At 45.5% G+C, this 14,184-nt stretch overlaps 1 protein-coding gene across 1 annotated transcript in view; it reads left to right on the plus strand.

The window, feature by feature from the left end:
• The window catches only part of LOC311145771 (rab3 GTPase-activating protein non-catalytic subunit-like), a 41,359-nt gene that overhangs the window by 22,390 nt on the left and 4,785 nt on the right, over positions 1–14,184 (plus strand). Inside the window, exons 13-29 of the mRNA XM_084182080.1 lie at positions 890–1,029; positions 1,400–1,595; positions 1,708–1,851; positions 2,004–2,086; positions 2,199–2,263; positions 3,839–3,929; positions 4,227–4,354; positions 4,559–4,772; positions 4,879–4,976; positions 5,197–5,302; positions 5,441–5,601; positions 5,745–5,919; positions 6,098–6,271; positions 6,369–6,475; positions 7,822–7,888; positions 7,983–8,053; positions 14,028–14,063. Coding sequence (XP_084038206.1) covers positions 890–1,029; positions 1,400–1,595; positions 1,708–1,851; positions 2,004–2,086; positions 2,199–2,263; positions 3,839–3,929; positions 4,227–4,354; positions 4,559–4,772; positions 4,879–4,976; positions 5,197–5,302; positions 5,441–5,601; positions 5,745–5,919; positions 6,098–6,271; positions 6,369–6,475; positions 7,822–7,888; positions 7,983–8,053; positions 14,028–14,063 — 2,056 coding nt within the window. The remainder of the gene's footprint in view (positions 1–889; positions 1,030–1,399; positions 1,596–1,707; positions 1,852–2,003; positions 2,087–2,198; positions 2,264–3,838; positions 3,930–4,226; positions 4,355–4,558; positions 4,773–4,878; positions 4,977–5,196; positions 5,303–5,440; positions 5,602–5,744; positions 5,920–6,097; positions 6,272–6,368; positions 6,476–7,821; positions 7,889–7,982; positions 8,054–14,027; positions 14,064–14,184) is intronic.

Consider the following 14,184-nt stretch of genomic DNA (forward strand, 5'->3'; position numbering starts at 1 on the left):
AATCCTCTTCTGGATCATCCAAATGCACTCTAGCAAACTTCAGACGGGCCTGGACATGTACTGGCTTAAGCAGGGGGACACGTCTTGCACTGCAGGATTTGAGTCCCTGGCGGCGTAGTGTGTTACTGATGGTAGGCTTTGTTACTTTGGTCCCAGCTCTCTGCAGGTCATTCACTAGGTCCCCCCGTGTGGTTCTGGGATTTTTGCTCACCGTTCTTGTGATCAATTTGACCCCACGGGGTGAGATCTTGCGTGGAGCCCCAGATTGAGGGAGATTATCAGTGGTCTTGTATGTCTTCCATTTCCTAATAATTGCTCCCACAGTTGATTTCTTCAAACCAAGCTGCTTACCTATTGCAGATTCAGTCTTCCCAGCCTGGTGCAGGTCTACAATTTTGTTTCTGGTGTCCTTTGACAGCTCTTTGGTCTTGGCCATAGTGGAGTTTGGAGTGTGACTGTTTGAGGTTGTGGACAGGTGTCTTTTATACTGATAACAAGTTCAAACAAGTGCCATTAATACAGGTAACGAGTGGAGGACAGAGGAGCCTCTTAAAGAAGAAGTTACAGGTCTGTGAGAGCCAGAAATCTTGCTTGTTTGTAGGTGACCAAATACTTATTTTCCACCATAATTTGCAAATAAATTCATTAAAAATCCTACAATGTGATTTTCTGGAATTTTTTTTCTCAATTTGTCTGTCATAGTTGACGTGTACCTATGATGAAAATTACAGGCCTCTCTCATCTTTTTAAGTGGGAGAACTTGCACAATTGGTTTCTGACTAAATACTTTTTTTCCCCACTGTATATATATTTTTTTTTTTACATTTGTCACTTAACTGATTGCGTAGCCCAACTTCACCCTGTCCTCCCTCTCGTGTCCCGTCCTCAGGTTTGGTCTCCCAGACTCACGGCGTCACGGGGAGTCAATCTGTCTGTCCCCCTGTAACACTCTGGCTGGGGTCACGGACGACTTCGGCAGGGTCACTCTGCTTGACGTGGGGAGAGGCATAGCGATCCGCATGTGGAAGGGTGAGAGAGAGAAAAGCAAGGAAACAAAACATGAAGCGGATTTCAATTCTTTAGGAAAACAGACCTAATGTTGGAAACAAACATCATTCTGTTGTCATCCAGAGTTACATGTATTTATTTTCCAAGCTATAGCACACAATATTTTACATACAGCAGGTTTTTAAAGGACCAAAGAGTTTGGTCTGTTTGTGTTTTCATGGAAAAAATATGACGATACTGGTATCATCACAGCCCTACTCATCAGTAAATGAATGATCTGGTTTAGTATAAAGACAGCTAATGTTGAGTAGGGTCTAGTTTTTGACTTGGAAAAAGGCCTTAGTTATATATCTAGTTATAATAACCTATTTCTGTGTGTTCCCTCCCAAAGGCTACCGGGACGCCCAGCTGGGTTGGGTACAGGTGTCTGAGGGGCGGGGCGAGCGCGAGTCCTCACCCTCTGCGCCCCTCCCACGGCGCCACGCCCAGTTCCTGGTCATCTATGCCCCCAGGAGAGGCATCCTGGAGGTTTGGGGCACACAGCAGGGGCCCAGAGTAGGAGCCTTCACTGTAGGGAAACACTGCAGGTACATACACACACAAAAACACACACACTCAGTTCTGATCGTATGTTTCTAAAGCATTTGAACTATTCTAACCAGTAACCATTTCCTTCTCTCCTATGTGTGTATGTGTCAGGTTGCTGTATGCAGGCTACCGGCTGATGGGGGTGAACAGTGTGACCAGTCAGGGCTGGCTGCTCCACACACAGCAGGTGTGTCTGTTCGACCCTGCTACTGGAGCACTACGCACTGTCACTGTCCCCTTCCATCTGGCCCTCAGGTGACTTCTCACACTAACACACACACTTCGTAGTACAGTTGGGACATCTTGGGAATATCAGGAGTACAATTATTGGATTGTGAAAGATTCTACACATACACAGCCTGTGTAGTTTTGCCAAAGGGACGTAATGATTATGTTCCCTGTGTCAGTGATAAGAAGAGTGAGAGGGCGAAGGACATGCACCTGCTGAAGAGACTGACCACACTATTGAAGAGCAGAGAGGTGGAACCAGGTATGACAGAAATGGAGGGGGAAATGAAGCGATGGAAGGATATCCTTTCCAGAAGTATTTGAACAGGGCAAACGAGAAGAGCTCTTTCTTACCTTTGACCTTCTCTCCACAGATATCCTGGAGAGCGAGGCCCAGAGTGTACTGCTGGACATCAAACACCCTGCCGTTAAGAAACAGGTCACACACACACACACACATACATACAGTGCCTTGCAAAAGTATTTTGTTGCATTACAACCTGTAATTTAAATGGATTTTTATTTGCATTTCATGTAATGGACATACACAAAATAGTCCAAATTGTTGAATTGGAATGAAAACAATTACTGTATTCACCCCCTTTGCTATGAAGCCCCTAAATAAGATCTGGTGCAACCAATTACCTTCAGAAGTCACATAATTAGTTAGATTGCACACAGGTGGACTTTATTTAAGTGTCACATGTTCTGAAAGGCCCCAGAGTCTGCAACACCACTAAGCAAGGGGCACCACCAAGCAAGCGGCTCTCCAAACAGGTCAGGGACAAAGTTGTGGAGAAGTACAGATCAGGGTTGGCTTATAAAAAAAAAAAATAGCTGAAACTTTGAACATCCCACGGAGCGCCATTTAAATCCATTATTAAAAAATGGAAATAATATGGCACCACAACAAACCTGGCAAGAGAGGGCCGCCTACCAAAACTCACGGACCAGGCAAGGAGGGCATTAATCAGAGGCAACAAAGAGACCAAAGATAACCCTCAAGGAGCTGCAAAGCTCCACAGCGGAGATTGGAGTATCTGTCCATAGGACCACTTTAAGCCGTACACTCCACAGAGCTGAGCTTTATGGAAGAGTGGGCAGAAAAAAGCCATGGCTTAAAGAAAAAAATAAGCAAACACGTTTGGTGTTTGCCAAAAGGGGGAGACTCCTCAAACATATGGAAGAAGGTACTCTGGTCAGATGAGACTAAAATTGAGCTTTTTGGCCATCAAGGAAAACGCTATGTCTGGCGCAAACCCAACACCTCTTATCACCCCGAGAACACCATCCCCACAGTGAAGCATGGTGGTGGCAGCATCATGCTGTGGGGATGTTTTTCGGCAGGGACTGGGAAACTGGTCAGAATTGAAGGAATGATGGATGGCGCTAAATACAGGGAAATTCTTGAGGGAAACCTGTTTCAGTCTTCCAGAGATTTGAGACTGAGACGGAGGTTCACCTTCCAGCAGGACAATGACCCTAAGCATACTGCTAAAGCACACACGAGTGGTTTAAGGGGAAACATTTAAATGTCTTGGAATGGCCTAGTCAAAGCCCAGACCTCAATCCAATTGAGAATCTGTGGTATGACTTAAAGATTGCTGTACACCAGCGGAACCCATCCAACTTGAAGGAGCTGGAGCAGTTTTGCCTTGAAGAATGGGCAAAAGTCCCAGTGGCCAGATGTGCCAAGCTTATAGCGATATACCCCAAGAGACTTGCAGCTGTAATTGCTGCAAAAGGTGGCTCTACAAAGTATTGACTTTGGGGGGATGAATAGTTATGCACGCTCAAGTTCTGTTTTTTGTCTTATTTCTTGTTTGTTTCACACAAAAAAATATTTTGCATCTTCAAAGTGGTAGGCATGTTGTGTTAGTCAAATGATACAAACCAGGCAACAGAGTAGGAAAAATGCCAAGGGGGTGAATACTTTTGCAAGCCACATAGTGGGGTCAGCACACCCAGGGAATGTGGTGTACTACTACTTACTGCCCTATGTCCTGCCCTTTAGGCCCTGGAGTCTCTGCTAGCCAATAAGAATGCTCCAGTGTCCTGTCTGACCAACATCACCCGAGTCTTACTGGCCAGTCTCAAAGGGCAAGGTACCGTGTATTCTGGATATCTATTGATAATTAATATCAAAACCATGTACATGTTTGTGTACAAATATGTGTCTTAATGCCTCTGTGTGTGGGTTAATGCCTGTGTGTGGGTTAATGCCTGTGTGTGGGTTAATGCCTGTGTGTGGGTTAATGCCTGTGTGTGGGTTAATGCCTGTGTGTGCGTTAATGCCTCTGTGTGTGGGTTAATGCCTGTATGTGTTGCCTGTGTGTGTGGGTTAATGCCTGTGTGTGTTGCCTGTGTGTGTGGGTTAATGCCTGTGTGTGTTGTCCCTGCAGACCCTGAGGCGGTAGATGAGGTGTTTTTCCAGTTGTGTTCCTCCCAGCTGAAACTGCTGCAGCTCTACACAGACATCCAACAGCTCCACTCTCCTGGGGAGGCCACCACAGACACACACACTGAACCTGTGAGTATAACAAACACTAAACAGACACACACACACACACACAGACTTGGTGAACCTGGTTGTACAGCAGTCTGACACTGAATTAACTAGCTACATTCAGAGCAGTTAACGGCAGGCCAATGCTGAGTTGCCAACAACACTCACCAATTTGGAATCTTAAACCACTCTTCTTTTTTTTCTCTCGTTCCACATCCTCCTTTCTAGACGGATGTTGCAGGTATAGAGGAGGAGCTGGCCCGTGTCTACCCTACCCTGCAGCGCTACACAGAGCTCACGTCCGGCTCCTGCCCCTCCGTCTCATTCGCCCAGGACTCCCCCGACGCATCACTTCCTGTCCGGAGCTTCCTGTCCCAGATGGAGTGTGAGGGAGAGGAGATCAGGGTAGTGCCAGGGCCCGACGACGACTGGACACAGCTGGGTAGAATGAACACACACACAACACACAAAGACACACACACACACACACGATTACCTATAAGTGTGTTAGAGGTTAGTCTGTGTGTGTGTTGTTTTTTCCCCTGTAGGGAGCTTTCTGTTCTGGGGCTGTCTGACAGGAGAGAGCCCTCTACAGAAAGTCTGTAACACACTGCAGGAGACCGGCATCAGCCCACAGCAACTACTGGTGAGGAGAGGAGGGAGGGAGGAGGGAGGGAGGGTGAGGTGGTGGAGGAATGAGAGGAAGACGATTCAAGGAAGGGTTGATTTGGGTATGGGAGGAAGAATAGACCGTTTTGAAATAGAATGAAATGTAACTCATGCATGTTGTCTGTCCGTGTGTGTGTGTGTCTGTCCGTGTGTGTGTGTGCGTGTCTGTCCGTGTGTGTGTGTGTGTTTTCCTTCAGTCTTTGCTGCTGACTGTATGGCTGCACAGAGAGAAGGAAGTATTGAAGAAACCAGAGGCTGTCAGACACCTACACACATTGCTCACTGCCCTTAGCTCCATGAAAGGTGTGTGAGCACATCTTATTTCCAATGTGGTCTGTGCTGTGATGACATTGAGTTAGCAGTTGGCTTGTGGTTAGATGGTAGGTGGGTAGACTCCCATTGACTTCTGTAGACGTCTGTGTTTCTTCCTCCTCTCCGTAGGTGCGGTGGAGGAGTCGTGGGACATGCAGTGTGTCTCCCCCTGGTGGCAGCAGGTGCGGTCTGCGTGTGTCCAGTCCCACAGTGCTGCTGCCGCCCTGTTGGCTGCAATAGTGGCTCAATGCGCTGCTAAGGCTAACATCACCAGCCTGGCCGAAACCAAGGTCACACACACAAACACACACACACCACACACCACACATCACATACACATATAATCAGATAGCTCTGGCAAAGAAAAGGGTGAACACACACACACTGATATGTGTGCTTCGTCACTGATTCTTTGTGTGTGTGTGTGTATCAGTTCCAGTCGGAGTGGGAGGCGGTGTCGTTGGAGCTGGAACAGTGGGCGGTGTGTGTGAGACAGCTGGAGGACGTGTTGTCCCTGCAGACGCTGCTGTGTGTGCCTCCTCCTCAGGGAACACCAGGGGGCGCCACACCACACTGCTCAGTCAAAGCCCTGCTGGAGGGGGGCCGAGGTACTGGATACATACTATGAGAAATAAAAAGTCCATAATCCCTGAAGGAATCTCAGATCTGAGAGGGTTGGGATTGGTGAGAGTGATGAAGTGAAACTTTGCTTTCACCAATACAATTCACATATACAGTTGATCAGTGATTACCTACGCGCTCTCTCTCCCCTTCATTCACTCTCAGGTGGTATAGCAGACAGTGTGGCTAAGTGGGTGTTCAGGCAGGACTTGGCCCCTGAGCGGCTGAAGTACATGCTGCAGAGGAGCGGGGAGGCCAAGAGCATGGAACAGCCCAACCAGCCAGAGCAGGGGGAGAGAGGGAAGAGGCAGAAGGATGTAGACTTTAACAGGGCATCAGGTGAGTGGGTACTCCTGTGGTCACTAACCTGATTCCCCCATAGGGAAATGTGTTTGTTGTTGTTGTTGTTGTTGTATTAAAGTGTGTGCTCCTCCAGAGCTGCTGGTGTCTGTGTGCCAGCGTTTCCCAGACTCCCTCTCTCCTGACCTGCTGTTTGCCCACTGCTGCTGGGAGTACGTGGTGCAGTGGAACAAAGACCCAGAGGTGGGGCTCCATACAGTACCGGCACACAGACCTTCACATCTATACACATCTATACACACACACTCTCATCCTTACACACCTAGACACACACACAGACACGCACATCCATACATCGGGTGGGTCTAATCCTGAATGGTGATTGGTTAAAACCGCATTCCAGCCAGAGTCTATTCCACAAGTTACAACAGGCTAAATCTATGATGTTAAAATGCCTATTTCAAATCAAATCAAATTTGATTTGTCACATGCGCCGAATACAACAGGTGTAGACCTTACCGTGAAATGCTTACTTACAAGCCCTTAACCAACAATGCAGTTCAAGAAATAGAGTTAAGAAAATATGTACTAAATAAACGAAAGTAAAAAAATAAAAATAAAAAGTAACACAATAAAATAACATTAGCTCTAGCCTTTGGCTTCTGGTTGGGATATGTACGTACGGTCACCGTGGGGACGACATCGTTGATGCACTTATTGATTTACTCTGTTCCATCTGACTGCACAATCCACTGTCTCATCAGCCCAGCAATGTATAAACTTGGTCTCTACTATAAAAAGCATCTAGACATTATCTCACATTTCTTTTAGACTAACATTTTGTTTTCAACAGCAGAGATTTGTATAAACCTTGCTGTCTGTCTTTCCGACATTTGCAACATTGTTTCAATATTCAAATTTGATGTCCAGCTGTCACATAGTAATGAACGTGTCGGGAGGAGACAGACAGGCAGGCAGCTTTTCTCAGCCAGTCGAAATCATGAATCATGAAATCGCGCATCATTAGCTCACTGTTATGGATGTATCCAAATAAATGGCACTAGATAACAGCTTAAACAAATGCAAATGCAGTTACTTTGTTGTTAATCTGGGTGTACTGTTTGACGTGACTGTAAATTAGCCGTAGTTGACTAGCTAGCAAGCAAGGGATAAGAACGTTGGCAGCTAGTATGGCAATATAACATTTAGAATGAAAGACTGGGTTGCATCCATAGATACGGAACAAAAAGACTTAACGACTGGGTCACGTCTCTGGCAACCGAACCGATAGAACGAACGACCAGCCGGCTTGGGTAACAACCCTAGATTTGTGTCAGGACTATATCTCGTGGAAGGATGAAATAGTAATGAAAATATGTCAATCATTATTTGAATATGTTGGTAACCTAGTGTATAAAAGTGACAATGCCCCTGAAGCCAGTGTTTGGAGGACTTCGTCTTGGGCCTAACAACACCTATGCCAATATATCCACCAAACACCGGCTTCTCTGGCATTATCACTTAACTATATACCGACAGGTTGAGGTGTACAATTAAATGTTTTGTTGTCTCTCTCTCTCTCTCTGTAGGAGGGAAGGTTTCTGTGTTGGGCGGTGGAACACCTGAAGCTAGTCTCAAGTCCTCACATCCAACTGGGTGAGACTATACTTCATCTTATGCAATATTCACTCAGTGTGTCTTCAGTGTGTCCCTTCGTTTGTGCTATAAGATGACTCTCTTTCTCCTGCAGGCATCTCTTCAATGATGTGGAACACGTTCATCGTTAAACGTTTCTCAGCTGCTGCTTTCCTTATGGAGAAGGTGAACAGAATATTAGGGATGTGCATCTTTCCCTTTCAACACGATTCAATATGTATCTAGATACATGGGCTCCGATACGATACAGGAACGATACGTTTTAGTTTGAAATGAATCAATGCGATTCGGTTCGATATGATTCGAGGCACTAACATTTGTTGCATAAACATTAAATTTTCCAGTCTAAATTAAAATCTGCTGCTGATGGATCTCATGAGCTGGGCCTCTGAGCTGGATCTGTCTGAGCTGACTTCTCTCTCTCTTTGTGTGTGTGTGTGTAAATTATGAACAAAACTATAAACGCAACATGCAACAAAGACTTTACTGAGTTACAGTTCATATAAGGAAATCAGTCAATGGAAATAAATAAATTAGGCCCTAATCTATGGATTTCTCATGACTGGGAATACAGATATGCATCTGTTTGTCACAGATACACTACATGACCAAAAGTACACCACCTCGTCGAACATCTCATTCCAAAATCACGGGCATTAATATGGAGTTGGTCCCCACTTTGCTGCTATAACAACCTCCACTCTTCTGGGAGGGTTTCCCACTAGATGTTGGAACATTGATGCGGGGACTTGCTTCCATTCAGCCATAAGAGCATTAGTGAGGTCAGGCACTGATGTTGGGCGATTAGGCCTGGCTCGCAGTCGGCGTTCCAATTCATCCCAAAGGTGTTCGATGGAGTTGAGGTCAGGGCTCTGTGCAGGCCAGACAAATTCTTCCACACCGATCTTGACAAACAATTTCGGTATGGACCTCGCTTTCTGCACGGGGGCATTGTCATGCTGAAACAGGAAAGGGCCTTCCCCAAACTTTGTGCCACTGTAGTGTTAAGATTTCACTTCACTGGGACTAAGGGGCCTAGCCCGAACCATGAAAAACAGCCCCAGACCATTATTCCTCCTCCACCAAACTTTACAGTTGGCACTATGCATTTGGGCAGGTAGTGCTCTTCTGGCATCCGCCAAACCCAGATTAGTCCATCGGACTGCCAGATGGTGAAGCGTGATTCATCACTCCAGAGAACTCGTTTCCACTGCTCCAGAGTCCAATTGTGGCAAGCTTTACACCACTCCAGCCGAAGCTTGGCATTGCGCATGGTAGTCTTAGGCTTGTGTGCGGCTGCTCGGCCATGGAAACCCATTTCATGAAGCCCCTGACAAATAGTTATTATGCTGACATTGCTTCCAGAGGCAGTTTGGAAGTCAGCAGTCGGCGGTCCCATTCTGTGAGCTTGTGTGGCCTACCAATTCGCGGCTGAGCCGTTGTTGCTCCTAGATGTTTCCACTTCACAATAACAGCACTTACAGTTGACCGGGGCAGCTCTAGCAGGGCAGAAATTTGATGAACTAGAAAGGTAGCATCCTATGATGATGTCACGTTGAAAAGTCACTGAGCTCTTCAGTAAGGCCGTTCTATTGCCAATGTTTGTCTTTGGAGATTGCATGGCTGTGTCCTTGATTTTATACACCTGTCAGCAACGGGTGTGGCTGAAATGGCCTAATCCAATCATTTGAAGGGGTGTCCACATACTTTGTATATATATAGTGTACATAAAAATAAAGTTAGGGCCGTGGATCAGAAAATCAGTCAGTATCTGGTGTGACCACCATTTGCTTCATGTGGCGCAACACATCTCCTTCGCATAGAGTTGATCAGGCTTTTGATTGTGGCCTGTGGAATTTTGTCCCACTCCTCTTCGATGGCTGTGCGAAGTTTCTGGATGTTGGCGGGAACTGGAACACGCTGTCGTACATATCAAATCAGAGCATCCCAAACATGCTCATTTTCAGCTTCCAAGACCTGTGTACAGATCCTTGCGACATGGGACCATGCATGAGGTGATGTCAGCGGATGAATGGCACAACAATGGGCCTCAACTCATCATGGTATCTCTGTCCATTCAAATTGACATCGATAAAATGCAATTGTGTTCGTTGTCCGTAGCTTATGCCTGCCCATACCATAACCCCATTGACACCATGGGGCACTCTGTTCACAACGTTGACATCAGTAAACTGCTCACCCACACAACTGCCATCTGCCCGGTACAGTTGAATCCGGGATTTATTTTTATTTTTGATTTAACTAGGCAAGTCAGTTAAGAACAAATTCTTATTTACAACGACGGCCTACACCGGCCAAACCCGGACGACGCTGAGCCTATTGTGCGCTGCCCTATGGGACTCCCAATCACGGCCGGTTGTGATACAGCCTGGAATTGAACCAGGGAGTCTGTAGTGATGCCTCAAGCACTGCGACGCAGTGCCTTAGACCGCTGCGCCACTCGGGAGCCCAATTAATCCGTGAAGAGCTTTTCAGTGTGCCAGTGGCCATCGAAGGGGAGCATTTGTCCACTGAAGTCGGTTACGACGACAAACTGCAATCAGGTCAAGACCCTGGTGAGGACTATGAGCACGCACATGATTCTTCAGTTGTGCAAACCCACAGTTTCATCAGCTGTCTGGGTGGCTGGCCTCAAACGAAGAAGCCGGACGTGGAGGTCCTGGGCTGGCATGGTTACACGTGTCTGCGGTTGTGAGCCCGGTTGGACGTATTACCAAATTCTGTAAAATGATGTTGGAGGTGGCTTATGGTAGAGAAATTAACATTACATTCTGGTGGACGGACATTCCTGCAGTCAGCATGCCAATTGCATCTGTGACATTGTGTTGTGTGACAAAACTGCACATTTTAAAGTGGCCTTTTGTTGCACCTGTGTAATGATAATTTTGTTTAATCAGCTTCTTGATATGCCACACCTGTCAGGTGGATGGATTATCTTGGCAAAGGAGATATGCTCATTAACAGGGAGGTAAATTTGTGCACAACAATTGAGAAAAATAAGCTTTGTTTGTGTATGAAACATTTCTGGGATCTTTTATTTCAGCTCATCGGACCAACACTTTACATGTTGCGTATATATTTTTGTTCAGTATATACAGTATGTCTGGTGTACAGTGAGGGGAAAAAAGTATTTGATCCCCTGCTGATTTTGTACGTTTGCCCACTGACAAAGAAATTATCAGTCTATCATTTTAATGGTAGGTTTATTATAAAAGACACCTGTCCACAGAAGCAATCAATCAATCAGATTCCAAACTCTCCACCATGGCCAAGACCAAAGAGCTCTCCAAGGATGTCAGGGACAAGATTGTAGACCATCGCCAAGCAGCTTGGTGAGAAGGTGACAACAGTTGGTGCGATTATTCGCAAATGGAAGAAACACAAAATAACTGTCAATCTCCCTCGGCCTGGGGCTCCATGCAAGATCTCACCTCGTGGAGTTGCAATGATCATGAGAACGGTGAGGAATCAGCCCAGAACTACACGGGAGGATCTTGTCAATGATCTCAAGGCAGCTGGGACCATAGTCACCAAGAAAACAATTGGTAACACACTACTCCGTGAAGGACTGAAATCCTGCAGCGCCCACAAGGTCCCCCTGCTCAAGAAAGCACATATACAGGCCCGTCTGAAGTTTGCCAATGAACATCTGAATGATTCAGAGGAGAACTGGGTGAAAGTGTTGTGGTCAGATGAGACCAAAATCGAGGTCTTTGGCATCAACTCAACTCGCCGTGTTTGGAGGAGGAGGAATGCTGCCTATGACCCCAAGAACACCATCCCCACCATCAAACATGGAGGTGGAAACATTATTCTTTGGGGGTGTTTTTCTGCTAAGGGGACAGGACAACTTCACCGCATCAAAGGGACGATGGACGGGGCCATGTACCGTCAAATCTTGGGTGAGAACCTCCTTCCCTCAGCCAGGGCATTGAAAATGGGTTGTGGATGGGTATTCCAGCATGACAATGACCCAAAACACACGGCCAAGGCAACAAAGGAGTGGCTCAAGAAGAAGCACATTAAGGTCCTGGAGTGGCCTAGCCAGTCTCCAGACCTTAATCCCATAGAAAATCTGTGGAGGGAGCTGAAGGTTTGAATTGCCAAACGTCAGCCTCGAAACCTTAATGACTTGGAGAAGATCTGCAAAGAGGAGTGGGACAAAATCCCTCCTGAGATGTGTGCAAACCTGGTGGCCAACTACAAGAAACGTCTGACCTCTGATTGCCAACAAGGGTTTTGCCACCAAATACTAAGTCATGTTTTGCAGAGAGGTCAAATACTTATTTCCCTCATTAAAATGCAAATCAATTTATAAACATTTTGACATGCGTTTTTCTGGATTTTTTTGTTGTTATTCTGTCTCTCACTGTTCAAATAAACCTACCATTAAAATTATAGACTGATCATGTCTTTGTCAGTGGGCAAACGTACAAAATCACCAGGGGATCAAATACTTTTTTCCCTCACTGTATGTAGGCATCTGAGCTAAGCCATGAAGGAGACTGGGCATCTACCATCCCACTATCAGATAAGGGGGGGCAATGTTTGCTTTTTGATCTGAATTCACCATCACCCACTAATTAATTTGTAATTTTTGCAGATTCAAAGTGTTTGAGCGAGTAATGTATCAATATTCATCTTTAAAATGAATAAATAGCATAACTTTTTGGATTTCACCCCGTCTCCAAATCGAATGGTTTAGACCGTTTTGGAAGTTTTTATGGAGTTACTTTTTTCTCCTCCTGCTTCACCCATGCAGTGCAAGTAGCAAAAATGATTTCAGTCCTCGTTATGAAATTATCATCTTTACCCTGTATATCTAAAAATGACCATATACACTGTTTTAAAGCAAAACTACACAAACTATTGCTGAACCTGAACAATCAAAATAAAATCTAATGTAGCCTACGCCCCAGCCAGCAAGTAGGCTATAGCCAGATTACTAGACTAAACTCCACTCTATTGTGAAGGAAGTTTCTGATGACTCACCAACCGAGTGGAGCAGAGCCCAGGTGTTGTGGAATCTAGCTCCGACTACATTGATTCACCCAAGGTCAATACTTCAAAGAAATGTAAATTATGAAACGTCTACCTTGTATCTGTGTTTGTCCTCTGTAGTTACCTGTCTTTCTTTGTTTGCCAAAATCCATACTTTTTCAATAAACTTTCATCAAAAACAACCACTGACTGTTTGCTCATTGCTGTTGCTCTAAGATGGCAACTCAGCGCATGTGCCAATTGAATCTCAACAAGGAAAAAGTCGGTGGTTGTATTTAATTAACGTTTATTGAACATGTATGTATTTCAGCAAACAAAGAAAGGCAAACATAGGTACAAGGTAGGCGATCGATAATTACATTTATTTGAAGTATTGACCTTGGGCGAATCGATGTAGTTGGTGCTAGGTTCCACAAAGCCTGGTCTCTGCTCCACTCCGTTTGTGGAGTCATCAGAATCTTCCTTCACCAAGGAGTGTGAGTTTAGTCCACAAAGCCAGATCAGAGTTGTCTCCAGCGGTAGTTTAGGCTACTTTAATCCGGTAAAACAAACTTTTCAACAGCGCCTTTGATAACAATAACCTTGAAATTACATTGGTTGAACTTGTTACTGAACTAATAAAGCCTAATATTGCGCAAGCCATTTTACAAACATTTGAGTGCTGAACACAGCTTGACAATGCACAGCTTGACTAGGCTACTGATATTGCCTGGAGTTGTTGACTTGTTGATCAATGACTGTCAACACAGTTACACGCTCGACACTGAAGGAGAGGTAGAAATAAAGTAATATGAGCCAAAAATGTTAGTGAACCGGAGATTCGTAACGTTTGAATAAATTTTCTGACTGATTCACGCTACATTTGGATCGGTTTGGGGTCCCGCGGACCGATACAGTCTTATCTTAAACATTTGAACCGGGGACCTTTGAATATTGGTGAATCGTTACATCCCTACAGAATATGTTCATCAGAACTCTCTCACATACAAACATATTCTATAGGGATGTAACGATTCACCGATACGCATCGGTCCCCGGTGCGTCCTGATCATGATTCTGATCATGATTCTCTTTATAATGCTCAAACTGATCGTCTGTTTGTGTTTCCTCTTCACAGGTGGGGAAGGCCCCTAAGGACCGCCTGTGTCGACGGGTGAGCAGCCCTGCCCTATTCAGCCTTACAGCTACATGTCTGCCTCTCTGATTGGGACTTTGTTTTGGCTGTGAATAGATGTGTACATAACGGTATATAACGTCTATCTGTGTATGTATTC

Source organism: Coregonus lavaretus (genome assembly GCF_964263955.1).
Source record: "Coregonus lavaretus genome assembly, chromosome: 18".
NCBI classification, from domain to species: Eukaryota; Metazoa; Chordata; class Actinopteri; order Salmoniformes; family Salmonidae; genus Coregonus; species Coregonus lavaretus.